We start from the raw sequence: 27,645 nt of genomic DNA on the forward strand, positions 1-27,645 counted from the left end.
ATCATCGCTTTATTAAAAACCCAACAGATTACACTGAGGAAGGCCCCCTATTCATTGTCTTTTACGCAGGCAGATGAGAACGGTGAACAAAGTAGCATGAAAAAGCCAGAAGGTTTTGTTTAAAACAAACCAAAAGAAAAAAAAAAAAAAAAAGAAAATAAAAAAATTTTAATATGAAGGTTTTCTCAGACTGTCATTATTTTCCATCTGGAGTTTATTAAGAAGAAATAGTGAGCATAAATATATTTTTATAAATATTTGTGGCCATTGAATTGGCAGAATTTGTCTAAAATAAACTTAATAATGCTCTGCAGGAGCAAGATAAATAAACAAATGAATACGTTTCCAGTATAAAGTCCTTAACGGGTTTTCTGTGATTAAAAAGCCAACCACTTTTGGCTCAGATTTGTAATCGACTTTGAACTTATCTACGAATTCCAAGCCAACTCTAAACCGTCTTTCCAGTCTCCAGTACTTTGTCACTTTACAACACAAACCATAAAGTATTTTATAGGAATTTTATGCATCAGAGCAAAACAAAGTGGCACAAAATCTTAACAAATGAAAATCCAAACATATGCATATGTATTCACCCGGCTTACTTTGATACCAGGTCAAAGTCCTAAACTAATTCTAATTGAGAATCTGGAACAAGATATGAAGACACGTTTTCACAGATGTTCGCCATATAAATGAGCTTCAGAAATTTTCCAAATAAGAATTAGCTAAAATGTTAGTTGCTAGGTGAGCAAAGTTGGTTGCAACTCTTTTGGTGGAGAACATCAAAAGAGTTGCAGATGTAATTATAGCAGTTGGTATTTCAACAAAGTATTAAATTAGGTTGGGTGAATAAAAATACACAGCAAAGTATTCAGATTGTACCTTTACTATTTTGTCTTGCTCTAATATGAGAAACCAAATAAAATACACTGAAAATTTTCAGTCCCAATACTCCTCCCTGTGTAGACGTAGGAAAATGTTCAATCTTTGCTATGAATCTATCTGAGATGGTGAATGAATTATTTCCCCAAAAGGTTGTTTTTTTTAAGAACACACAAGATTACCACAACCTTTACAAACATAAATAAGACTAAAAGAAAGACACAAATTGGGAATAAAAAAAATTAAAAAATTAAACTGAAATATTCCCTGATCACACAACCCTGAAGCTTGATTCTACCCTTTATCTCAGATTGTTTCCAATCAGCCATGGTCGAAACATGACTGCAGAGAGCTTGGAAGTGCTTCAGTAAAAAAAATCCCTCCCCTCTGTGTTTGCAGCCTTTCAGGCCCCTGCAGGCGTTAGGTGTAGTGTGTGAGATTCCAGGCTTTTACTGCTGCAGGTGTAGGTGTAGTGTGTAAAATTCCACCCGGTATTGTTGACTAGAGGGCCGTCGTTCTAAGAGATGTGAGCAGGCACTTGTAACGGCATACTCCACTCCACCCACACTTGATTAGGAAGTCTAAAGCATCTGGAAGCACAGCTTTTTCTTTTTTGTTTTTTTGGAGCAAGTGATAGTCAAGAAAAGTTTGCATTTTGAACCAAACTGGTCAGGTGAATAAACACATATTTACACTGGTGCTAAAACACAAATGTTAAAGGAAGAGTGAAGAGCTGTTGCTATGGTAATGCGTTTTGTTTTTTCCAAAATGATAGCTTTAATTTGGCACTCCCTTCCGGGCAGCAGGGAGTGCTCCTGCTACGTAGGTGGGTAAACATCCTTAAGATGTTTAAAATATCCAGAGGGGGTGCAGGTTGCGTGTTTAGGAGCTACCATCACACACAAACAGTAGTTATGAGCTCCCCCATCCAAGTCTTTAAACAAGATTACAAGTTAAGACAGGCGATATAATGGAAAAAAATATTTTTAAAAAGTGCATGCTCTACAGCCACACATTCAGTTTGAAAAAAGGTCAGCCCACAAAAACGGCAAACCACAAATGAGGATTCTTAAGGTAATTTGACGGTAGAATTTATGAGCAACAGGACGCCAAAATATTTCTCTGGAAAGATGCAAATGAAGCTCAAAGAGACGCGTCCAAAACTATTGGGAATGTACCAAAAATCTCTATCAGTTTTCTTTGGAAGAAAAATCAGATGAGTAAAAAGCTTTGACAAAGACGAGTCAAAAAATAAAAAAGCGACAGGGTTTGGGCGAACGAAAAGGTCTCCCTAACAACACTGTGTTGACTGCAGCTGAAGCCATGAAATTGCATTGGGGTGTGAAATAATTATCGGCTGTTTGTGTTTTTCCAGAAATCACATGTGAACATAAAACCAGATGAGAATGCTGTTGCAATGGAGTCCAATCCCAAGATTTTCATCAGAGATTTTCCACACAAAACGTCATTTTTCTCAGGTCTTATATCTCTGAATCACATCAAGTCGTCCTGCAGATCAGGACAGGAGCATTTTCCTAAAGTTAAACACTTAACTTTAAGGCAAAATCACCAAAACTAGAAGAAGTCTCTTTATTCAAAGTCTTATCCTGGAACTACTGCCCATCCTTTCCCAGGTGATTCCAGGGTTTTGAATCGGGATCTCTTTTGAAAAACTTCTTTTTAGGGATGCTGCTGAGGGAGAAGGGAAGGGAGTGGCTTGAGGGCATCTCCTTCCGTTTCACAATGCACTCCTTGATGGCCTCTTTAATAACCTACAACAAAAAGCACAAATAGAAGAATTAAATATAAATTGCAGTGATGCAGAACACCCAAAAATGCCAAAAGAAAGGAACAACTCGTGTAATAAATAGACTTATATAAAGTCACAGCTGGTAAAAACATTTGGCTGGCAGCAAGCTCTAAAATGTTTTCCCATATATTAGTGCTTCTTCTGAACTTTCCATATTTACTAGAGTCTAGACATTTAGGAAGCAACGAGACATTATTATAATAAAATAAAAACCAAATTAAAATATTCAGAAAAATTACATGTTTTTATTTTCTGTGATTATTCTGTCCCCTTATTTTGTGTAATCTCTCCTCCTCCAGATGTTCATACTCAGTTAATTGGTCTCATTTGTTTCTAGTAATCACTCCCTCCCTGGCTATGCTGACCTCCAGCCATTATCCGTCTTACTGCTTTAGCTCTTCAGCAGCTCTCTTTTTGTATCTGTACATATTACATGAGAATCTGCTCGACTGTGATTCTGTGGGCAGTCCTAAGACTCCATGACGCATCAAATGAGGCGCGTCACAATGCAGAAAAGGGTTAGTTTTAGTTTACATTTTTGCTGAATAGCACTAGGAAAAATGTGCTAACATCAAAGTGCACCTTTATGCAGATGACACCAAAGTTTACAACTAGATGAAGAAGGCCAAAACTTTTATCATCAGGTGATTATAATTCAGACCTTATCAAGATGGCATGATCCTATCTATATTTGGTATTTAGTAGCTTGATGTAATTTCTTTCAGAGTTCACAGAGTTCATGAGCATTTGAGGGTTACACTAGAACTTTAGTCTCGAGATAAATCAGGTTTTTTTAATCAATAAGTAAAATAAAATGCTTAATTAGTTGGGTTTTTTAAGTTCTTCAATGTGGTGATATTTTTTGTATGATGCTTATGCTGACAACTTTGAGGTTTAGATTCTGTATTTTGTCTAGAGTACATACATTTTTTTCTTAATATGGCAGAAATTGTGTTTTTTTTATTATTTTGGACGTCGGTTGGGGAATAACCTTCATAATGTTCTCACAGTTAAAGCTTTTGTTTCCCTGGGAGAGTTTAGAAACTGTATTATGCTGACTGACTTATTTTCACATTAATTTAAAATTTTTAGCTCACAGCTGTGTGTTTTCTTGTCCAGGTCTTCTGCGAAACAGAGATGTTGACATAAAGGGACTTTCTTCTTAAATAAAGGTAATAAAGCTTCCCAGCAGTGGATATTTCACCAAGTTTAATCTGAGGCTGGTTTATGCAATTGCTTAATGAACTCCAGAAATTCAATCCATTTTCGAACCCAGTTAGCGTGTAAAGTGCCATTACTGGACAAGCTTGAACACGTATCACTCATTTGTAGGGATTACGATGAGAAAACCTCCTTTTTTAAAAAGTGCATGGTGCAATGACGTGTAATTATAAACTTGTGTCGAAATACACTGCAAGACTCCTGAAAAAAATGCTGTCAGAACAACCTATTGTAGAAGGGCAGATTTTACTGATCTGCAATTGTTTGGATATAATGCGCAGCACAATCTCTAGCAAACTCCAAACACGGAAAAATAAGGACAGATTCTTCCCAACTGTCAAGGACGAAGGATGATCATTTGGGTTTACTTAGAAGCACCAAAGTACTAGAGTTAAATACAAATCCACTTCAGCAGCTGAAGCTTGAGTACTACAGCAGTCAAGTGATGCATTGCTGCAGCCTTACAAATTTATAAATATTCAAAAGCAATTTCATAGAAAGTTTTTATATTTTTCTCTGCGTTTTCCTCCTCGCCCCACTTTTTGTTAAATAAACAAAGCTAAAGTATAGCATTCAGATTTTCATATTTAGTTAAAGAACATGTTACATGTACGATATGATTGGTGGAAAAAAGGTTGTGCATATTCTGCGTACCATGACATGCCCACACTCGAGATTCCTTTTCACTAAATAATGTTGGCAAGAAAAAAACTACTACTACCAGAGGAAAGTGTATGATGTATGGGTGAAATAAAATCTCCAGTGAAACTTGAATCATCACTCAGCACAGAAGTGATTCAAATGCAGTCGGCTAAGTAAGAGCATTCCTCAGACAGTAAATCAAAACACGCCTGAGCCAGACTTCCTTTGTAATTCTTAAAGTTTTTGATGTTACCCAATAATATACTAAGGAATCCAAAACTTCCTTACTGACAGAAGTGAATAAAGATAGATGACTACGGCTTATTTGTTCCTGAATCACTCTCCAATCCCTTCATGACCTTATGTTCTTACACATTGCAAAATTTACTGCCGACATCATAATTGGTTCTTGTTGTGGAAATTTCATTTGTGCCAGTCTTGCAACATCACCAAGCTGACCTCGAGGTTGTTGAGGGTGTTGAACTCCATCAGGTCATGGAGTCGGGTGAAAGCCTCGTTGGAGTACTGGAAGTTGAAAGTTGAAAACGGCGACTCCGGGTCATCAAAGATGTCGAAATCAGCCAACTCCTTCTCCTTCTCTGTCTCTCTGGGAACCCCTGTGGGCAGATCAAACATGAACAGGAAGTGAAATAAATAATCTGGTTTATTCACTGACACGAATGCAGTTTTAGCAAATGTAGTCTATGTTGAACTACATTTGAACCGTTATGAGTTTTATTCCAACTTTTTACACATGCAGGTTAAGTGCAGACACTGGAATTTCATTTACGGTTTCATTTCCTCAGATGTCTTTTGGCTTTGAGAGCAAAAACAAAATGTTTGGTATCATATAAACAGTCTTCGAAAGTCAGTGGGCAGATGACTAACAGAAACGCAAAGAGACACGAATGGAAAGGAGGAGATTCTGTGTCTTTGCATGATGGTTTGTTTCTACAAACTACACTGCAGGATTCCCCATCTGCACCTGGATCCTACAGGAGCCATATATTACAGGGGTGAGTCATAAAAGCTGAAGACACTGTGACTCATTTTTGCATGTGTACATATGCACCAATTCCTCCTAGAAACTCCCATGACCTTGAGCAGATGGTTTCCTTTTGGGGCCCTCAGATAAAGCGTGTAACTTTTGGGAAAAACGCGAAGCGCATTCTGCTGCCAACTGATTATGATTGCATTCCCACATTCTTTTCACATCAAAATTCCTCACATTTCCAGAGTCAAACTTACCATTTGGGCTAACAGGAAATTAGTGTAATCATGATAAGACATGGTCTTGTAACATTGACCCTTCCAGCTCTGTGAATGTCTCTGCACATGCTCACACTCACCAGGCGCCTTGAATGTCCTGAAGTTAATGTTGACCAGGACAAAGTGGATCACAGTCGGGCAATTCTTTTCCCCCTTCCTGGGTTTGAAGACGTAGCATTCCTTCAGACCCTCACGATCGAACACTTTTGGGTCAATCTTAGGGAACGGGAGCTTGTTCATTCTGGCCCACTTTTCTGCTAACAGCAGCTCCTGTGGGACATTTTTACTAATTAGATCATGTTTTTGGTGAGTTTTGATTTCAGCGGATTTAAGAAGTTTCTAACCTTGAATGGGGGGCTGGAGTCGCTCGGTCGAGCAGAAAAATCAAATGAGATGATGAGGTCAACGCCGCGTTGCGGCCGTAGAATGAGCGGGTAGGGGAGGTTGTAGGTCAGGCCGCTGTCTACCACATGGATCTTCTTACTCTTCACATCCAGAGGTTCGTAAATACGGTCAAACTCATCGGGGTCTACAAAAACACAAAGAATGACAACTACATTTCTTTTATTCCATCTAACCCAACCTTGAGTTGGATGGAATAAAAGAAATACAGGGTGTATGACACATGCAACTGGAAGAAGGAAGTACAGCCTTTCAAATGATCTCATAGGGAAAAAAAAACCCAATCTGTGTTATTTGAGTGACACAGATTGGGTATAAATGGTGACTAAACAATACATGAATGCTGTTCTGTGTTCAAGAACAGAGTCTCTTTAAGCAAAGCTAAGTAAACTTCTAGCTTCACAGAAATAATGTTTGCTGTTTGCCACAACTTGTCACCTAAATACACTGGATCCTGACTCATGACATCATAGCACTTGTCTAAAGAGAAATGGTTTCCAACGATAATTCAACTGAAGAAACAAACTGGGTAATATCATGTAATCTAATCCAAGCTACAGGTTTTCCAAAAGCTAATCATGAGATCATCGTTCTACACAAATCCATTCAAATGAGATTTTTCCTAAGTGACATTAACTTTGGATTTCATTACTGCTGTTTTTCCTTGAGTAACTTGAATAGAGTGTAGCTTGAACATATTTTAAAAAGTTGCAATATTCACACTTGAAGCCACAAGCTTGCTGCTATGAGTACAGGGTAGGTAAAACTCTTTCACATTTTGAAAATCTTTCAACAGGTGGGACTAAATACACTGGGAGGGTAATCAAAGAAACGAGACACGGCTGGGCTCAATCAACAGGGAAGACAGAGACTCACAGGCTAATAAACACAGAAAAACCTCAAAATAAATACACAGAAAACACAGATCACAACACTGGTAAGATGTGAACAATTTAATGGTTTTTGCAAGACACTTTCACTACACTGCATGTAGTTTAGTTGCCTAAAGGCTTTATGTCAAAACGCCATGTAATAAATAAAACTGACAAATAATGTGGTATTTATTGTACAAAAGTTTCAGATCAAAGCATCACTTTCTGGAGTGATGTAAAGAAAACAGCCAAATAAAAACTATACACACTCAACAAATCACCACACAAAATATTTTCAAACTGCAGCTAAAATCTAATTTCATAGAAAACTTGATCATTTGAATCATTAGAAACTAAAACAATAAACAAGCACAAGGAGACCAAAAACAAGGTAAGAAAAAGTGAACAAAGCTTTGACTTCTGAATTATTCTGGTCGCATCAGAATTTAATCTCTAAACGGATTAAGAAGAAACGGCGAAGGTATCGTGGATCATAGTAAAACTGTGTAAAACGATCCTGACCCATCTTGATGTAAAGAGTGAACAGTGCATCGTTATTTTCATCTTACCTGTTACAGCATCCACTTCGTCTTCAGGTGTAAGCACAGTATATTGTACGTCCGTTAGAGGAGAGAAGGGGACGCTGGTGTTCAGGTTCAGGCCCAGCATGAAGTTATGCACCTGGTGAGGCGATAAAAGGAGATTTTAGACAAAGAAAATGCAGATCGACCTGTGCTGACGTTTAAGTAGTGCACCTTTCCAGCTCGACCCTCTCTTGTGTTGAACAGGGCAGAGTCACTAAAGAGCGAGGTGAACATTCTCTGAACCCAGCTGGCCTGAGCGGTGCGGCTGTACTCCTCCTCTGCATCTTGGTTTTCTGTTCCACCTAAAAACCAAAATCATCATCACATGTGCAAATCGTTTAAAAGAAGGTCGACATTATGTAAATGTTGTGTACACAAACACACATACTTGACCTTTACATAACTTACAAGGGTGTACAGAAAATTTATGGATTATGTTAATTACCTTTTCATGTTTTTAAAAAAATATTTATAAGTGTAATCAGTTTTAATTGGCCCACATGCGTTGATTCTTCCTCAGCATGTCACCTGTAGCTCTACAGAGGTTTTCTAACGAGTCAGTGAGTTATCTCGAGTTTTAGTTACTTAGGAAGTAAACTGGCCATTAATCACTCACTGATTTAGCCCACCAAGGTCTATATGACGTGAATCGTTGTACAACAAAAGAGCAAGCTAAGCAACTCATGAGTCATGCCAAGAAAATTTGAACTGTATAAATATTTTTTTTCCCCTAACTTCAAATGAAAGAGGAGGAAATACCTGAGAAAACAAACTGAGTTTTACTAACCATGCTTGGTTTGTACTACGTGCTGTAAAACAAAAGTACATAAAGAAAAGGAAGATAAATGGAGTCTAGTGACAAAATGCCACTAACAATGAGACGTGAAGAAAAAAGTCTATGAAAGTCAACACAAAAGGACTTTACTCTCTAATCCTGCTTCTGTTTTTATACCAAAGAATTTCACAATGACATCATTCAGCTCTCAACGCTTCACGCCGATTTGTGAAAATGAACTTGTATTTTTTAACCTTTTGGATTAGGAGTTTTCAAACATGTTTTGGATTTTGTCATCTGACCTTGATAAACAGTAAACCATAAAACATTTCAAGTATTTGGCTACCATCATACCTGTAGTTTTATTTTAATCTAAGTGACTTCCTCTTAAAAATTCTCTACAAAAGCAACGGCTTCCACGTGTTGTAACAGAAAGAACTGTGAGATAATTATGGTAGATAATCTTATCATGGTTAGATCTCAAACATTAACTCGCTAATCAACTTTTTGCTTGCAGAAATGGAGAGAGGCCTACACTGAGCAAATCAGGCAAAAATATAACAAGTCAATAACCTTTTAAATCTTTAAAAAATAGTTGATTTTATAGTGTTTTTTCCTCATGCGTTTGCTCCCTGTTTAATACATATTTCTTAACACCTGTATCTATGCATAAGAAAAGTCCAATTCTGAGGACTTCTGAGATTAAATAATTTAAAAAAGTTTAGAAAACAGTTTCTAAAGAGATTTGAACCAAGACCAAAAATCTGGTGAAATTTTTTGTCATGCAAGAAACATTGCATGACAAATGTTTCTTGCATTTGTCATGCAATGACAAATGCATGACAAATGCATGACATTTGTCATGCATTTGTCATGACAAATGACAAATGCATGACATGGGCCAATGTCTTCTTCTATTGGCCTATGCCAATAGAAGAAGAATCTTTAGATACAGAATATGTGTGCGCTGGTCAGAAGACACCAAAATTTAACGATTATATTACCCATATGCAAAATGCGTGAACAAAAGTTTTACACTGAACAGAACATCCCCACAGTGGAACATGATAGTGGCACCGTCATGCTTTTATTACAGCTGGTTAGTGTTGGCCGTCAGAAACTGTTTGGAAAAACAACGTTTTAAATTTCATCTAAATATAGAAAACTCTGACACACCTTCTAAGGCTTATGCACGCATCGGAACATGAATTGGTTATTTGTTACTTAAAGTCGTGCAGCTTTAAAAAGAGAAACATTAGACATCTTCACATGCAGGAACAGAGTTCATTTGAAACCAACGTCTTTCTTTTTCTGACACACCCTTTTTCTCAAACCTGTCTCTCTCTTTCTCTCCCACACATTGTCCTTTTTTTCTATTTATAGCTTTTTTTCAGTAAAAGTCTAGTTTTTTTAATCACAATAGACAGCTTTTCTAAAGTCTAAGTGAAACACTCATTAATCAGCAGAGCCTCTTAAGCAAAGTGATTTTTCTCATGCAGCTGTCACGCCAGCTGATGCAAATGGAAACTTTGCTTCAAACACATCAGTGTTACAATTATTCACTGTAAATCAGCTGTGCATTAAATCCTTTATGCATTTCTCAGCTTACCTTTTCTGGGTTCATCGTCATTGTCCAGGCTGTCTTCTCCAACAATGTGCTGGGGTTTGATCTGCTCTGTAAGACGTACAAAACAATTCTTCACTCTGCAAGTCCTTAAACAAGTTTATTTTAAGTTTTAAAGTTAACCTGATTTCCTGTTTTGTAAGGTTTTGTGGCATTATCATATTACCATCAGCTGCTTATCTTCGTGAGAACTACATTGTCACAGTCTGACTGTGTGACGTAAACGCCACCAATTACAAAAGCATTCAATCAAACGAAGAGCTAATGAGCTGTCATGAAGTTAATATGTCCCCTCACAGCTGGGTTGTCACTGGTACCCAAACTGCATTTTTTAAAAAGCTCTTTGAAGGTGTGAGATGAAGTGACTAAAACCAACCTCCGGACACATTTATGACAAAAGGATCTCAGGTATGCAGTGATTTCCATTTCCATTGTGTGAGGATGTTCCATGGAAACTGATTTCAATCAGAGATGTAGAAAAAGAAAACTAACACAAGTGACCCATGACTAAAACTGCAGATTTCTGATTCTGCTCACACAGACTTCAACATTTACAAACTAATCTAAAACACTCTTGCAATCACAACCTGAATATCCTCAATTTTAACTACTATAGGAATATTATACATTATATTTACTTAGTAAAATTATGTCATGAACTTTGGACCAAAGGTCTTGTTTTGCTTTTTATATTCAGTTGATTTTTTTAGGTTTAAGATTACTTGTAGTACTCTGGTGTTTGTGTTTTTGTTCAGCTATTATCTGGAGTCTTTATCGTTATTGTTTTCTTTTTATCTTGGTTTATTTCCTTCAGTTACTTGCCTTCCTTCACTGCTGTTCCCACTTTCTAATCAACCACCTACTTCTTGTTCAATAATCACCTCCCATGCAGATATATCTGTCTGTCTGTCAGCTCTTTGTCAGATCATCCTGTGGTTCCTTGTTCTGTAGTATTTGGATTCATCCCGACATTTTTGTTTTTGAATCTTTCTTTTCACCATTTTATGACAAATTCAGAATCGTTCTGCTCCAAAATGTTTTTACAGGTGTGTCACTGAGATCTCAATTTATTTTAGCAATGCAATTCAAAAAAGTAAAACTCTTAGATGTGGCTGTAACAAACAGATACATCTTAAACATTTCTTTCAGGTAATTTTGATGTGGCTGTGTGGTAATTTTGTAAATATTTAAATAAGCTAAAAAAGGGGATTTAATCTGCTTATCAACTTTGATTGTGCAATTTTTCCTACCACGTTTTTCCCCTTAACTCGTTTTTCAATTAACGTCTTGAAAAAGAAATCATGAAAATTTATTTCTAAAAAACTAAATATATTGTTCTGTGTGTAATGAATCTAAATATGTGACCAGCTTTTTTTTTTTACATTTATTTGCTGAAATAAATTCTCCTTTCTAATTATCTCATTCACTGAGGTGCACCCACATTTATTTTAATTTATTTACATTCATCTGCAATTTACAAATTTCTTTCTTTCATTAGATCAGCCTTTGCTGTAATATTTGCAAAAAATATATATTTTAAGAAACTTTTATTAGTCTTTTTCCCCCCAAAATATCAATCATATGTTTGTTTTTAAATTTCAGTCGGGTCTAGAAAACTAGAGGGGGGATATACATTTAAAAATCTCTAAGCTAACTTGGTGAAACAGTTTTGTTACATTTCCCATTCATTTTGTCTCCAAAAAAAGGAGAAAGCAGGGTAACAGCTTACCTAACTCCTCCTCCATGGTGCTGCCTCCGGCTGTGTCCTTGACTCCCAGCACTCGGTTGAACAGAATGGAGAAGGCACTTCCCCACACGCCTGCCACACCAAAACATGCTCAGTCAGTATCGAACACCCAAATCATGTGCTCCAGTTGAAATGGTTCATCCTTACCCATCAGGAAGTGAAGAGGGTTCTCTTCGTACTTCTTCACAACTGTTCCCATGAAGAACTTGCTTCCAAACAGGTCGGGCGTCATGAAGGTACCATACTTTGCCATTCCTATTTCATACGGGCTGAACTCAACCCAATCTGGAGGTTGGAATTAGAGTTAATGTGAAAAAGTGTTACTCACCAAATAATATTAAACACCTAATTATTGTGAGATGATAGTGCTATGAGGAGAGGTATCCACTTTAGATGTAATAAAAGCAAAACTTTAAAAGCTGCCTTTGCCAGGAACCACAGTAGTTTTTAAATTTGTTTTTGCCTCCTCTTTTGGTACATCCACCAAACATAGTTGCCTCATAAATAGCCTATGTAGGGATTCAGTACTTCTGGGATTTGACCACGTCAGTCTTGAGCAGCAAAAAGTTTCTGGAGCAACCATCTGAGGCTGTGTTCACACAGCAGGTGACTGAGACCCACAGTTTGAACTTCCATGAACTTTTCACCCCAATAATATCTGATCTGTGCCACTTACAAATGTAATGTCACATTTAATCTGACTTTCATGTCACTGATGTGAGACACAAATCATTTTCCTGCACCAAAAAAAGTCAGACGCAGCAAATCCAGACATAAACAATTGATAAAAATTATGATTAACTTATAAAAGAAGTCTGTCAGTGAAGCGCACTGCGCATCCAAACAGATTTCACTAAGGAAACTGCAGTCAGTGCTCCACAAAGAGCCATTAATATCAGTTGTGTTTTCTTTTTATTACCTTCCTTTGTGTTGTTGCAATCTTGTGACAATACTTTTGGCTCCCATTGTTCTGTTAACTTTACAATCACACTATGAAACGACTCCGTTTATTATTGCCTCTGTAAACAATGCGCTGCTTGTGACAATCAGATTTCAGCAAAAATTGGGAATTGAGAGTCAAGAGTTGCAGCTTTAGTCTCCTGGCCTCATATCATTGAGGTACTTTAGGACAAAATCAAACACGCAGTTCCTTTAAGACAACCCAGACCTTAAAGGGACTGGAGGCTTTTCTCCAAGAAGAACCGACATATTTATTATCTGAGAAAATAAAGTACTTCATCTACAAAAAAAAAAAAAAAAAAAAACCAGACATCAAGCTGTCAATATTTGATCAGAGCCATTTGGGAAGTTTCTGATGTCAATATAATTGAAAAAAAAAAAAATAGCACAGCAGGATAACAGTAAATGGCTTCACCCAATCATGAGTGATATAATTTATGTCTTCTGAATAATTGGCTCTAAAAATAACTTTCTTCCAGTGTATGTGAATGTGTGTGTAGACATTCCTAAGTTTGTAGAAACATCCACGACCACATTTCAAACATTACTAATCACATCAACGAAACTAAAATGCTTCACGGTTGAACAACTACCTAAGGTAGTAAATGTCATTTTCACACTAGCTCTGCAATGGTTGCAATGTTTGTCATCGAGACAGTTTTTCTTTAACTGTTAGGTACTGCTGCTGTGCGATAAGAAAAGAGAAACGTGTAATTCCAGATTGGGTACAGGTTTTGCGTCATCTTCGTAAATACATGTCGAAGTGGCTCTTCACAATAGTATCTTTTCAACGGCAACAAGAGAGGGAATACCTTACTCTGGATCAGTTTTCTCACAGAGGCTATTGTAAGAGCAGAGCCCTGCGCACATTTATGATAAACAGAAACCTCTGTGGATCAAGTCGCAAGGGAAATTTCTCAGTAAATCGGCCCACAGTGAAATATCTCCCCACAAGATTGTGGGTGACCCCTTCTCGGAATAATTCAGTAATTATCTGATGCAAATAAATAAATGTAGCAGGAGGAAAGAAAATGTGATTCATCTGTAAACTATATTTAACTGTCAAATTACGCACCTGCTGGTGCGTCTGTGACGTCACATTTACTTCCAGAGACGTAAATCTATATACTGTACATTGGAAAATGTACAAATTCAAAAGGAACATTTTGAAAAGTTATTCAGGATGTTAGAGTTCAGGTTCAGTGCAGCTCAGCTGATAACACTCAGGCGAACGATAAGACGTTTGGGATGTGATTAACTACAAAGATTTTACAGCAAGTTGACCGCACTGCTGAGTCTGCGCTTTCCTTCCAAAGATTATGTTTTTAAAAGTCATTGTGAGGTTATGTAGTCTTTTTTACATTCATCTTCATGGCTTTATTTATTTTAGTAGTGTTACATTTTGTTCTTGCAATAGCATTTTGTAAGCCCCATTTGTAGTTCCTATTTTAATTTGGTAGTTTCTGTGGTTGCAACCTGCTTTACTTCCTCTGATCTGCTCCTGTCTAATTGTGAAGATTGGGTTTTCCTGTGTTGAGTCAATCTCAATCCATTTATAGCAGCTGTCTGCTTGACTCTGGAGGTCTGCATTTAGTTGTGTATTAGATTTTTCATCTATGACAGATTTAAAGACCCTCTTACTGTCTTATTGACTTCCCAGTGCCTTCTTATGCACTGAATACCTAAAAGTCTTATGTTTTTTTTTCATGTTTTGCTTTTGCCTGTTTCACACGCAATTTTATTTCTTTATTTCAAATGGGTTTTAAAAAGACAAGAGAGCAAGCAATCAGTGGGACAGAGATATAAAACAATGCAAACCATAACACCCAAATGTCTAAACCAGTGATTAAACCTTTCAGAACAATTACAATGTGCAATGTACCACAACACTGTCCAGACATTTTAAAACAGAACAATAGTTAGGTGATTTGTGTTGTTTTAAAATAAGAGAAAATAATTCAAATTGAAAAAATTAACAGGAAAAGTTCCTGCACATATCTCCCTAAATCATTCCCATAAATAACTACATAAACTACCTTTAATTGTGAAAATGATCCTTAAGTGTTTGAATGCAAAAAACTTATCAAAACATATATTTTTATGAGCATCAACATCAGAAGTAGTTGTGTGCAGCCAAGAAATGAAAATGCTCATTTATATAAGCAATCAAAAGGAAGTGGTTAATACTGTGTGTTCAGTAAAATCTCATGGTTTCAACTGACTTTAAAGAAACAAGTTTATCTCCTACATGCTGAACTGAAGGAAAGTTTGCTTCTTTTTTCCCTCCATCCCACTTTTTGATTAGTTTTCATAAATCATGGCTGTTTGCTGTCAAACACCCCTACATGGAATTAAGTGTAAGATAATCTGTCAAATCTTCTCCCTCTTTACAAAGAATGGCTGATTGCTTATCTCCTTTTAGCAGCACTGGAAAACTTGTAGTCAAGCAGCATTTAAAACAAAAAAATTTTATCACTACAAAGTGAAATTAAAAGATTGATGGTGGAAACCGAGTCAGAAATGCTGTTTATGGACTGGAACTCCTTGTGTTGCACTCTGTGAAATGAACAGGAGACAATGAAATCCTAAAATACCAGAGCTAATCCAACTTTTTATTAATGTTGTAGCTCCATGTTTTTGTTTTCTTGTTTACAGATGTCTTAATATATTTAATATCCAACAAAAGCTAAGCTAAACCCTGGGCACTAATACCAATGAAGGCAGGTTAAAGCCTGGACCGGTTGACACACAGTCATTGATAAGGACAATTTTTGTCATAATGAGCCAACTAACGATGAAATGAGTTACGATAGCCGCAGTTTAGTCCTCTTTTTAAAAGTTTTAACTGCTTCAGTTGCCATAGAGCCCACACTAACGAAGAGGAAGTGTTGTGTTATATGGGACAAACCTAGAACAACCACAAACTGGTGCTTAAGACAGTTCCTTTATTTAGCTCAGCTAATGTTTTCTGTAAGTGCGGAATTAAAAGACGGCTGAACACATCGGGCCACATCCTGTCTTTGACACCAATGCTACATTACAAGGAATACGTGTTGGCTGCTTATTTTGCATGTGGTCTCACTGAATATGTGTATACATTACTCGTTATTTATGCAAATGTAGGTCTGCTGGGAATATGAGGTGTCAGAGATGAGCTTTTAGCATAAAACAAGAATCCGAATTACCTGCAAACATGAGCTCTGAAACATCTGGTTTGACGTGTAGACATGTGAAGAGAGGTAGAGGGCTCTGGGACTGGTTTATTTTCTCCTGGATGTCACTTAGCTTGATATCCATCCTCTGAATAAACAGATCTTAATGTTTGAATCAGCTCATACGCAATGTTCACATTTCTAACATCATAATAAGGAATAATAATTACATTCCCCAAACTACAGTAGGTAACTTCTATATTAAAATGTTTTTTTTTACATATTTATTAAAACACTATGTCACTATGTTGTGACAGTTTGACATGAGACAGATAATGTGTGAAAAGAAATCTTTGCCCTCTCTCAATGCTAACTATAGAAATACACTGCTTGGTTAGAAACAACCATTTTCTTTTTAAAGAAAATAAACATTTAATAGCTGAGTTACACTAAATCAGGGGAATTCACTGGTTTTCATGAGTAAAATAAATAGTAGCTGTATGTGGCTCCTACCGCAGGTATAAGAGTTTCTCCTATGAGCATGCCGAATACGTCGGTAAACGTAACTGGCTGCCCTGATGCTTTTTTGGTCCACAGGGCCTGGATGTAGTTGGTGATGTGCTGAGGCAGCAGCAGCCTGAGAGGATTGCTGCTGACTCTTTTCATCAGCTCGCTGTTGATGTCTTTCGGACCCTTGTTTGGAAAGTCGGGGTGGGAGTAGAGAGTAGACATATACCTGGAGAGATAAAGTGGAAGAAAGACAGAAAGAGGTGGTTTCAAATTACAATTACAGAATAAATAAGTACAGATAAGTAATTTTTGCTGTGGCACAACCACAAGTTTTTATATTTTTTGGAGTGATTTTATGTGAGTCATGTTCCAAGTCTTTAACAGACAGTTTTTTGGGGGGGGTTTTCCCATCGTCTTTCCACCTCTGACTCGGACGAGTTTCGATCTTCCTACTGAAGAAAAGCATTCCCACTGAGCAGTTATTTATTAACTGAATTTTGCTGCTACCAACATGTGTTCTGGCAGATGTTTACTATTAGTTAAGGTTTTCTCTTCCATCAGTGGCAGATTTATGGAAGGTATGCAACCAAATCTCTCAACTGACCTCTGCAACTCCTCCAGATATGTTTGGTCACTGGAGTCAATTTCATATTTTTGGATATAAAAACCTTGAAATCCATGAATCATTTTCCTTCCCCTCTCCAGATATGCACTGGTTTGTGTTGGTATATCACATAAAATCCTCTCAAAGTACACTGAAGTTCATGATTGTAGTGCAGAGACAAAGTAAGAGAAAAGAAAATACTGATAAATAAAGAAAAGTCAAAGAAACAAGCATGATGAAGGTGAGACATGAAGAAAACAGGGCAGGTAAACACGTACCATGTGGACCCAGAGAGGCCTGCAACATACGTGGCACAGTCTAAGACCCCAGACTCAAACAGGGCCTTCATCACTCCAGAAAACCCGACCATTGCACGAAAACCTCCACCTGAACCTGCAATGGCTATCACTGGAACCTGGAACAGTAAGCAAATTTATAATAAGATGAAGAAAGATATGCTTAACAACATCATTATAACCTACAGGCTTTAAAAACAGTGGATTCAATCTGGATTATTCTTCCAGCTTCAGTAACTTCCCTTTGCACAGCTTGAATGCCAAGCTAGTTACATCATGCCTTTGCAGCAGTCCCTTCCCTAAGTTGTGTTTTAACAACTTCAGCTATTTCCTAATTCTTATTGTGCAACACCCGGCCCGTGCAATCCATAATTTCTGAATATTTCTACAGTCAAAGGGAGTTGGAGGACGGCCTTCACAGTAAAAGGCTGTAACAGGATACTTCATCCCTCTGCAAGTTCTCGTACAATGAGGAGAGGGAACCACTGGCCAGAGCTTATCGCCAGCTAGCAGGGGCACCACACCAAAACAGCTCTGGCGGGAAAGGAAGCTAAACTAAATGCATGGGAGAAAAGGTTGAAGTTTTGCGTCAGAGATTTCCACTTCATGTCAGCAAGTCTGCACTGAAGCTTGATTACAATGTCTAAAGGCAACAGACCTTAATGCTTTGGACTGTTTTTCCTCTGGTCAATAACCTTTCCTGGACGGAGCTAAAGATAAGCAGGAATATGGAGTAGAGCAAATGCTACTGTAAGCACACATCAGAACCATCACTACTTTATAAAAAAGAATAAACTCAGTAGAGTAGAAATGCAGGAAATATCGTGTTGCTTCATGTCAGCGGCAGGGTTAACATAATCCATTATGGAAACAGTTTTAGGGCCAATATCAGCCCTTCCTGTTTTTCAGGTTATCAGTGAGGCGACAGGATAAACAGTAGTTTACCTTTCTGATAAAAAAAAAAAAAAAGTTTTGATTTTGCATTGCGCTGACTGTGAACCAGATCAAAGTGCTTCCTTATTATGGGTCACTGACCAAAATAAAGTTTTATGCTTTTTGTAGAGAGAATCAACACTGAACAAAGTATTGTTTGCTGTTTAAATCTGTTCAGTTTTTTTTAAATAAAATATTATATAATTTATAATTATTTTACCACCAGCATACAAACTCCTGATGATTTTTTTTTTAACCTAATGGCAGCCATGTTGTTTCTGTTTCTTCTGGGCCTGATACCATGTGAGAGTTTCAGTGCTTTACCAAAAACATTATTCCTCATAAACTTTTGTTTTTTCAGACTGCAAGCATAAACTTCAATGTATTTAATTCTGATTTGATTCCATGAACCAAACTAAAGTGGTAAATAAGTGAGAGAGGGAAAATCATATGTTTTCGAAATTTTCCAAATAGCTCCAGCTCAGTCAAAATGGATGGAAAGCATTTGTGAAAATTGCTTTCTTACCTCCGTTACGTCTGGACTTTGACTAGGTCATTCTAACACATAAATTTGGTTTGATTTAAACCATCCATTGTAACTAAAGAAAAGGGTCTAAAAAACAAACGTAAGTTAAACCCAATCCAGACATTATTTTAAAAAACAAAATTGAAAACTGTAATTTTTCGTCTCGTCCATAATTGTCTGCTACTTCAGGTTTCTCATAAAATAACATGCAATGAATGTCAAGGGTATAACGTGAGAAAAAGTTGAAAGCACTGGATACTTTTGCAAGACTCTGTGAACACCTCATTGTGTTGTGTGTTATTTAGGCGCTAAGTAATTGAAAAACAGCACAGAAGTTGTACATGTGAAGTGCAAGCAGTGTTTACTTTTTTAATTCAAACAGGTGAAGTTTTCACAAGTAAGAACTTAAATGTGGCCATTTAAAATGTATGAAAAATGACACAAAAAAGTGTGTTAATAACACGCTGAGTCATTACATTCCTGCCTGTTTCTAGGTAGGAGTACAAAGTGAGTAAAACTGAGAATTTAAGCTGTCACTTCAGGAACCAGCTGTCATTTCGATTGTAAATGTAAAAAAATGCCTCTGCGTTTCTGCACTCACCTCGTGCGGAGCGCTGGGGAGGAAGCAAGGCTTCTCCATGTCGAGGAGCTTTTTAATGCCGAGCATCACTCTTTCTCTGCGGGTGTGTCGAAACTCCTTCTCTTTGTCACACAAGGCCAGGCTGAACCTCAGGTCCTGGTTTGTGCTGAAGATGCAGAAAATAAGATTTAGGTTTCACGAAAACGCCGACTCATGTCGAGCAGAACGTGGTTAGAGAATAAAATCTTCTGACAGGATGATCAAAACTGATCTTCTTTGTCTGATAAGATCTGCTGTCAGGTGGTCTGCTGTGAAACTCACCTACAAACTTTTTCATCTTTATCACTCACCTTCATATAATTACAAACCTTTTCTGGAACATTACATTAAATGCAATTACGGGAAGGAATCAGCTGCAGATTTGATTACTCATTTACTTTGTTAGGCAACTAGTCTGGTTCTAGTGTGACAGCACCTTTATAAACCAATATTACTTATTAAATATAACTAAATAACATTTAATTTTGATTTAAAAACATACCAGATTTCCAACATCATCTCCAAGTGTACTTTGGTTGCCTGTAAAAATAAACATTATGTGGTTATTTAAGTGTGACGGAGGCCACAGCAGGAAACAAACTATCCAAATGGAAAAATGTTACACTCTTGGCACACAACCACCTCAATAAACATGTAAATATATCATCATTCATGAGATTTTTTCACTGACGCTTTCCTAGCATTCGTCTGAAGCACTCATTTCTGCAGTAACGCACATTTACATAATTCATTTCGAAGTCATTTGCGAGAATTTAAATCATCGGGAAAAGATTTTCCAACAACATTTGCCATTCAAACATATGAATATTAGGTTGTGTAAACTAAAGTGACAGCCTTACTTTTCCAAATTTGAAAATTTCCAGCTTTTTCTGGCCCACTTTGAGCTTGGTGATGTCAAAGGACGCCGTCCCAAGTGTCTCGTCCATAACATAGTTGGCATCCATTAATGTCAGCTGATTGGAATAAACAGTAGAGTTTATGCTGTTGAACATGTTAATTCTGTTTAGCTTCACCAAGATTAAATTAAACAAACATTGGAAAATTGTCTAAGCAAAAAAACGAAACATTTTGAGTCATAATCCTGTTTCATAGCTGCAGTGCTACTGCTGTGTTGCATCATTACTCAGTCATCTTCTGCAGAACTAGAACTGGACTTTCAAATGCAAATCTCACCTCCAACACATTTGGCTGGCCGGGGTCTAAAATGAAATGAAAAGTCTCATTCCACTTTGGGTTGATGTTGTTGTCTATGTGCTTCGTCCTCTTCCTGCTCTCCGGAGCGGTTGGGATGAACAGCTCCACATATGGATCTGGAGTATCCACTAAACACGCAACAGATTGGGTAGATTTACTAAATGATCAGATCTAATGTGGCAGAAAGACACTCCTTCGTGTCATTTGGAAATCAGAAATATGAGCAAACATATTTATATATATAAAGTTCCTCAAGGTTCTATTCTGGGGTTACTTTTATTTAATACTGACATTCTCCCCGTAACCCAGATTATGGATTATTACAACATCTCCTATTATCCTTACGCTACATTTTCATCTCACAACCATAATGTCTTACCAAAAAAAAAAGCAGTGTAAATGATGGAATTTCTTGCCTAATTAGCATTTCAGACGCCATTAATTATATTTATTTTACATTTTTAATGAACATAAGTACAAAAATCAACTTCTCTACTCTAAACAATGAATCCATGTAGCATTCAGATTCATAATTGTTTAAAATACTCCTAAATACTTACGCAGGTCACCAAGTGCTCCTTTGGTAACACTTTCAGCACGAACGACAGTCACAGTGAATTTATGAGAGATTTGATATTCCACCTACAACACAGTTCATGTTTAGTTCAAAACAACTTTAGTATTCTGTGTGAGAAAATATGTGAAACCAGCGTAAAGAAAATGATAACAGATCTGTCGGTTGCAAAATGAGTCGTCAACCAGAGAAAACATGCAGGGGGTTTGGCATGACAGCTGACAATCAAACCCATCGTGAAACGCTTCACTTTGTGCCACTTTGATTGAAAACATGTAAGCATTTACTATACAGTTAAAGATACATTTATTTTTTATTTCCACGGTTGTGCGGATTAGTTATAGACTAATACAGGCAGCTAAACAACTTCCGTTTTTTTTTTTTTTTTTAATAATTGCTAACTACAGACGTATTTCCAGCACTTCCGGCACATTCCATCTTTTCAATGTTTTTTGGAAGATGACGACTTTTAGGGTGCGACCAACTTGATACAACAGTAATGAATGACGACAAAAGCTATTATGGTTGGACGCAGTCAACTATACTGACAATGATATTCAAAAATGCTTTGATTGGGACATCGCCAATGGAAACACAAACATTGTTTGGTTGATAAACAAAAAAAAGCCACAAAGAAGACAACTCGTTGAGGCAAAAGTGGAATAAAGCACTAAAGTTTGCTGGGCTTGAACCTAAGGTTTTAAGTTTGTGTAAAATGACAGAAAATTACACTTCAAGTTGTTTCTACTCTGAATAGTTGGGAGCTTGACTTCAAATATTTGTTTCTCCAAACTTGGATCACTGCTATCTTCCTTAGAGAACATATTTGTTTCCTGTACGGTAAGTATACTCCCCAGTGCAAAAACTGAACTTTCCCCAGAATTATGTGACACAATTACAGTAATTATTGCTTCAGATATTTCTAAATAAATTTTAAAAAAGTTAATACTATATTTAAATGTGTTGGCAACACTCCAGTTTAAACAGAATCCACCCGGTTGTATTCATGAGCTGAGAATGTTATAACCATTTATCAAACTATCACAATAAGACAGACAGGAGGTGCTGAGTCACAGCTCAAAATCAAACATCGCTTGTTTCTTTGGTATGATCAGTGATAGGCTTAGGTATGCATCTATTTCTGCCCATTGATCACACCCTAGGAATTACAGAGGAAATTGCAATGTTATGCAATGTTACACATTAATTTGTAAAATCTAAGATTACTTCTTTTTTTTTTTTTTTGTCCTTACAACAATTTTGACAGGTTATAAATAGATTGTGTTAGCTGCGCCTAAACTGTGGGCGTCATCCATTTGTTCTATTAAAAAAACAGAACTTGTGTTTCTTTTCGTCTGTTGTTACGATACCTTGTTACATCCAGAGTCATTTTTAGGTCATTTTTCAAGAACACTGTCACCTCAGTGGATATCATTTTACTCCTAAAGGACATTTTAGTTTTAAAACTCTAAACACAGGAAATATAACAAATTCAAGATGGCACTGGATTGTCAGGAATACAAGTCTGACAAAGATTATCTCAAAGTTGTGTTCAAATTAATAAAAAACCTCTGATCTCTACATTAGCAGTTTGGGTTTTTGAAACTTGAATCTGCATTTGTTGAAGGAAAATGATCCGAGTCGTTCTGTGGAACGACTGAACCACCTGAGATATGTTTTACTTGTTGGCATAGAGCAGCTACATGTATGAAGGTACAATGAAATTATTAAAAAGCTACACATTCAAAACCAGTAAGCACATTTAAGACAATCTATGATGCACATATTTGCTGTACAAATTACTGCAAATCCAGCTCAATAAATCAGGTGAACAATATAATAAAATAAACTAATAAAAAGAAGCTCAACCAGGGCAGAAAGCTGTCAGAAGTTCCCTTAAATTTTTCGTATTCCTGAACAGATGTTAATTGAAACGAGTGATCCAGAGTTTTGGTCCTGATTGTTTTTCAGCCTGGACTACAGAACCTGTAAAATTAGTTGATTTGAATAAAACTCTGTGATGATCTGCAAGATACTGAGGTGCCATTTCATAAAGACATTTTAAATAATAACATTTTAAAGTGTAATACACAAAACTAAACTAATTTGAGTGTATAGCTAGTTTTTGTTGTTGATTTCTTATTTAATGGCACAAAGAAGCTAACACAGTGATTTTAGCTCAGTTTTTTATATATATATAAATTAAGAAACGTAAACCCCAAGAACTTCCTTTAATATTTTTCCTTAAAAGTCAAAATGATACTAAATGTTACAGATTATAAAGTCTTTGATTGCTGCCCTTTTTTTTATAAAGCCAGTTGGAACGTCAGGTACATTTTTGTTCTCAAATTTTTGTCTTAGTACCCTGATAACATGAAACACTGTGATATTTTCACGTCATACCATGAGCATCTCATCCTAGCACATGCCAAGCACCATTCTTTTTCACTTCATTTATGCTAGAAATATCACAGCGTCCCATACTCACAATTATATTGGAAGCCATTGCAATGTTTGGAGAGTAATTCTCAGGAAAGCCCTCGACGTGATGCAAACTTTGACTCAGAGCATCTCAGTCACACACTGATGCAGTTGGCCTGAAACAACAACAAAAGAAGCCGATTTAGATTAAGTTCTGATTTTTTTCCCCCTAGAACTAAAGCAAACAAAACTTTGCACAGGTTAGCTTTGATTAAGGTCAGCAGTTAACTACAACAAGGAGTTAACCATGGAAAAAAATAATCTATGCAGCTTCTTTTTGAAGGTATGAGTTTTGAGTCCAACACCAAATAAAAGGGCAAAGAAAAAATTATCACCATGCAACAAGGTAACATCCCAAAAATGTCTATTTTTTATTCAACTAAAAATTAAAAAGGCATCAGAAATATATTATTTCTGACAAACTGCAGTTAGAATTTTCATACATTTAATAAGAAAAGTTTATAAAACATTTTAAAATGTATTTGCGATAAGTTTCAATTATGGACGACTGGTTGGTGCGCTGATGGATTACCCATTAGCACACAGAGTGATGATACAAAATCCATGCAGACAGATTCCAGGCTGGGATTTGAACCCAATACCTTCGTACTAAAAGGCAAAAGTTTCAACATTTGCTCCACTGTGCAGACCAGAACCGTCATTATCAGCACAACCCTTCGCATCTTGGCAGGCCCAACAGGAAGTGTGCTGAGCCACTAATTGTGATAAGACAACCAGACCAAAAGCAAATGTGTGTATGAATGTGTGTGTTTCATACATCTTTTTGTCAGGCAGTTCTTGAGAGGATAAGTTAGAGCACCAAGAACCGTCAAAATGTGAGTCTGTTGAGTCCAAAGTTGTTTAATATTAAATGTTTTGTCTTTGCTTTACAACTAAAACCTTAAAATCTGTGGCAAGTATTAAATATTCAGCTCCCCTGAGAATTAATATGTTCAGTGCATTTACTGGGACATGTTTTATGTGCTTATCTATACAGTCGTTGCTCATGCAGGGTGAAATTCCTGCTCACTCATCTTCACAGAAAGCTCAAGCTTTGTCAGATTGGAGAGAGTGTCTTTAAGCATAAATGTTCAAGTATTGACAACAAATTTCCAAGGCCTGAACTTAAACTGGGACATTCTAACATACAGCTAAATATGATTTGTGGCCCCTGGACTGATTTTGTGTGGCCCCTGAATGACACAAATGAATCCCACCAGTGCAGGTGATAGATGAAGGCTTTTTAATCCAATTAGGACAAAACTATAACCCAGAAGTTAAAATTTTCTCATAAAAATGTTAGATACAGCACAAAGTATTCATCTTTTAAGGACCAAGCTTTTGTGCTTTCTAGATGGGACGGCATTGATCCATTGATTTATATGCTAATGCAGACTTGGGTGGACCCAAGTCTGATTTTATTTACAATATTAAAGCTTTTTTCAAATAAAGATTGTCCTAAATTATGTTTTTATTTGTAATAATAGACTAAATATGTTAAACTAGTAAAGTGAATGTCTTTCTTCCAATAAAAAAAAACATGCAAAACCCTTTTGAAGCTTTGAATCTACAATGATTTAGACATTGTTTCCACAGAAAAAATAAAAAACATGTTCTCTGCTTAATTAATGTGTCTAGATTGTTGTTGCGCAGGAAATTGATGATTATAGTTCAGAATTTTTTTTTTTTTTTGGCCTGTGAATACTCAAGTTGCCAGTTTTGACCCACGTTACAAAATGTTTGACACTCCTGCTCTGAACGTCTCAGTCTGACTCTGACTGAATGTTTAGGATCATTTTCCATTTTCCACCTGGGAGGGGGATGAACCTCCCTCCCAGGTTTTCCTTCTGGATCATTCTGGATTTAGCTCCATCCATCTTCCCCTGACTAGCTTCCCTGTCCCTGTTGAAGGAAAGCATCCCCACAGCATGATGCTGCCACCATCATGTTTTACAGTGTGTTTGTTTGTTTGTTTGTTTGTTTGTTTGTTTGTTTGTTTTGTTGTTTTTTTTGTGGTAAGTGAGATGGGCAAGATTAGTTTTTTTGACCAACACGTTGTTTTGCATGTAAGCCATAAAAGTTCAGTGTGGAGCTTTTCAGTCAAATGTTGTTGCCTCCCATTTATGGCGTAATTATCACTTTTCCATAATGGCTTTCATCTTGCCATTTTTAATACAAGTCAGATTTGTGGAGCATATCTGACTCCACAAATTCAGATATTTGTGGAGCCACAGTCATCTTATTAATAGTTATAATAAGATAACTATTATGACTAATAGTTATATTGCCAAAATATTTCACTACTTGAGCAATAGATCTCTGCAGCTCCCTCAGAGCAACCAGAATTCATGACTGTTTCTGTAATTAGCAAGATGTTGTGTTGTTTAATCACATAAACCGCAATGAAATCCACTAAAGTTTGTGGTTGTAACATCCAGACAAGGGGTATAGATACTTTCAGAAGACTCAATGAGAATAAACAAAGTTGTGACAAAGTTGCTGTGTCACATAACCAGCAGTAAAATGTAAAGCTTGGTGTATATTTGCAAAAGAGATGACAAGGTGATTATTTTTAGCCGCGCATAAATATTTTCACTCTTTAGAAATTTGCATGAATGGTGCGCAAATGTACATGTACAGTGCGGATAACGCAGCTGAAGTTCATTGAGTCTTTTTTTTTCAGCTGCTCATCAAAGCGTGCTGTTATCAAGTGGACAGAGAGCACGTAGAGGGTCTCTGTGTTCACTGCAGCCGTCACGTAGTTTTCAGCAAAAAGCTTAAACTTGTGTCGGTGCCAGCTCTCCTCGCTGGCTGCCCTGGTTCAGCGGCACACAATGAGCGCATGCAGGCGGCCAAAATAGCTCCACGGACGGCCCCCGCGGCACTAACATTTTCATAAAGTACAGCAACCAAGCTGCCATGATGCAAAACAGCTGCAGTAGTTCAAACTATAGCACATACAGAAAGCTTCCTCGTTTTGCTACAAATACTCTGAGGCATTAAAACAACAAAAACTATGGAGGATTACGTGTATGAATCACTGTGAACTTTTTAGAAGGACTTTTACTGTGAGAAAACTTTCCAGTCTTTCCCAAGCGTCTCTAAAAACCGGCCACTCGACACCAACGACTGGTTTGGCCTGATTCTTTGGAGACGGATTGACAGTGTTATGGCTGTGCACATTTATTGATTTTAATCCATTGGTTTTGATCATGCAAAACAATGCAGATGACAATGAGAGCTACACATTAAAATACAAGCTCACTCTTATTAACTTATACGCTCCTTGTGTACGGATTTTCTCTGTCTCATCCTCCAGCAAGAAGCTATATTTACAATAATCTGTCAAATTTAGCTGTTGAAACAGACATTTATGAACTGGACTTTTAAAATGCACGTTAATGCGCGTAAATAATGTATTTTCAGCTTCCTTATTCTGTGTGAGCGTCCACTGCGTTAACTCTTCAAAACCAGGCTCCAGTAGTAGCCGAGTTTATGGACACACTTTCACACATCTGTCCGAATTTCTTTCACAAAAGGCGAGAGACCGTGTGCAGATAGAGAAGGAAACAAAAACTTACCTGAGCAAGATCGCGTTTCAATTTATAAGTCCATTTAAATGTGTCATGTTGAGCGAGCATAATCGTAGTGCAAGAATGAAGATGGAGGAGGAGGCGCTTCTCGGCACCCGGTAGTCGGGTAGTTCAGCGGCCAAACTAATGCAACAGATAAAATTGAGTTAGATGAAGAAAGGAAAAAATTCAAAAGGAAAAAAAGTTTAATTTGTCAAAGTAAACAGTGTGGAAATCTCACAGTAAAAAAAAGTCAGAAGTTGACTCAGCAGGACTACAGTGCTGGTAACTCCCCCCAGAGAACTTTTCCAAATGGGCTCCAACGCGTAATTTCCTCCACACGAGGGCACTTTTTTCACTTTGGTGAGATAATAG

General features: G+C 37.0%; 1 protein-coding gene across 1 annotated transcript; it reads right to left on the reverse strand.

Annotated features, from left to right (window-relative positions):
* Window positions 1-113: 113 nt before the first annotated feature.
* On the reverse strand, window positions 114-27,530 carry pla2g4ab (phospholipase A2, group IVAb (cytosolic, calcium-dependent)). Its single transcript, XM_007550915.2, has 19 exons — window positions 27,280-27,530; window positions 23,706-23,814; window positions 21,204-21,285; window positions 20,623-20,771; window positions 20,289-20,402; window positions 19,931-19,968; window positions 19,411-19,555; window positions 17,333-17,469; window positions 16,454-16,676; window positions 15,974-16,088; window positions 11,976-12,113; window positions 11,811-11,900; window positions 10,067-10,132; window positions 7,854-7,984; window positions 7,668-7,779; window positions 6,169-6,353; window positions 5,905-6,094; window positions 5,015-5,172; window positions 114-2,654 (listed from the first exon to the last, which is right to left on the reverse strand). The coding sequence occupies exons 2-19, from the start codon at window positions 23,721-23,723 to the stop codon at window positions 2,496-2,498; spliced, it is 2,250 nt and encodes a 749-aa protein (XP_007550977.1). The 5' UTR covers window positions 23,724-23,814; window positions 27,280-27,530; the 3' UTR covers window positions 114-2,495.
* Between the last annotated feature and the right edge of the window lie 115 nt (window positions 27,531-27,645).

Source organism: Poecilia formosa, unplaced genomic scaffold (genome assembly GCF_000485575.1).
Source record: "Poecilia formosa unplaced genomic scaffold, Poecilia_formosa-5.1.2 Scaffold38, whole genome shotgun sequence".
Taxonomy (NCBI): Eukaryota; Metazoa; Chordata; class Actinopteri; order Cyprinodontiformes; family Poeciliidae; genus Poecilia; species Poecilia formosa.

Coding starts and splice junctions, on each gene's coding strand:
- pla2g4ab (XM_007550915.2), bottom strand. Junction 12,114..15,973: donor TTCAGAGCTCATGTTTGCAG/GTAATTCGGATT, acceptor TCCAACCTCCAG/ATTGGGTTGAGTTCAGCCCG. Junction 5,173..5,904: donor CAGGACATTCAAGGCGCCTG/GTGAGTGTGAGC, acceptor ATCTGCCCACAG/GGGTTCCCAGAGAGACAGAG.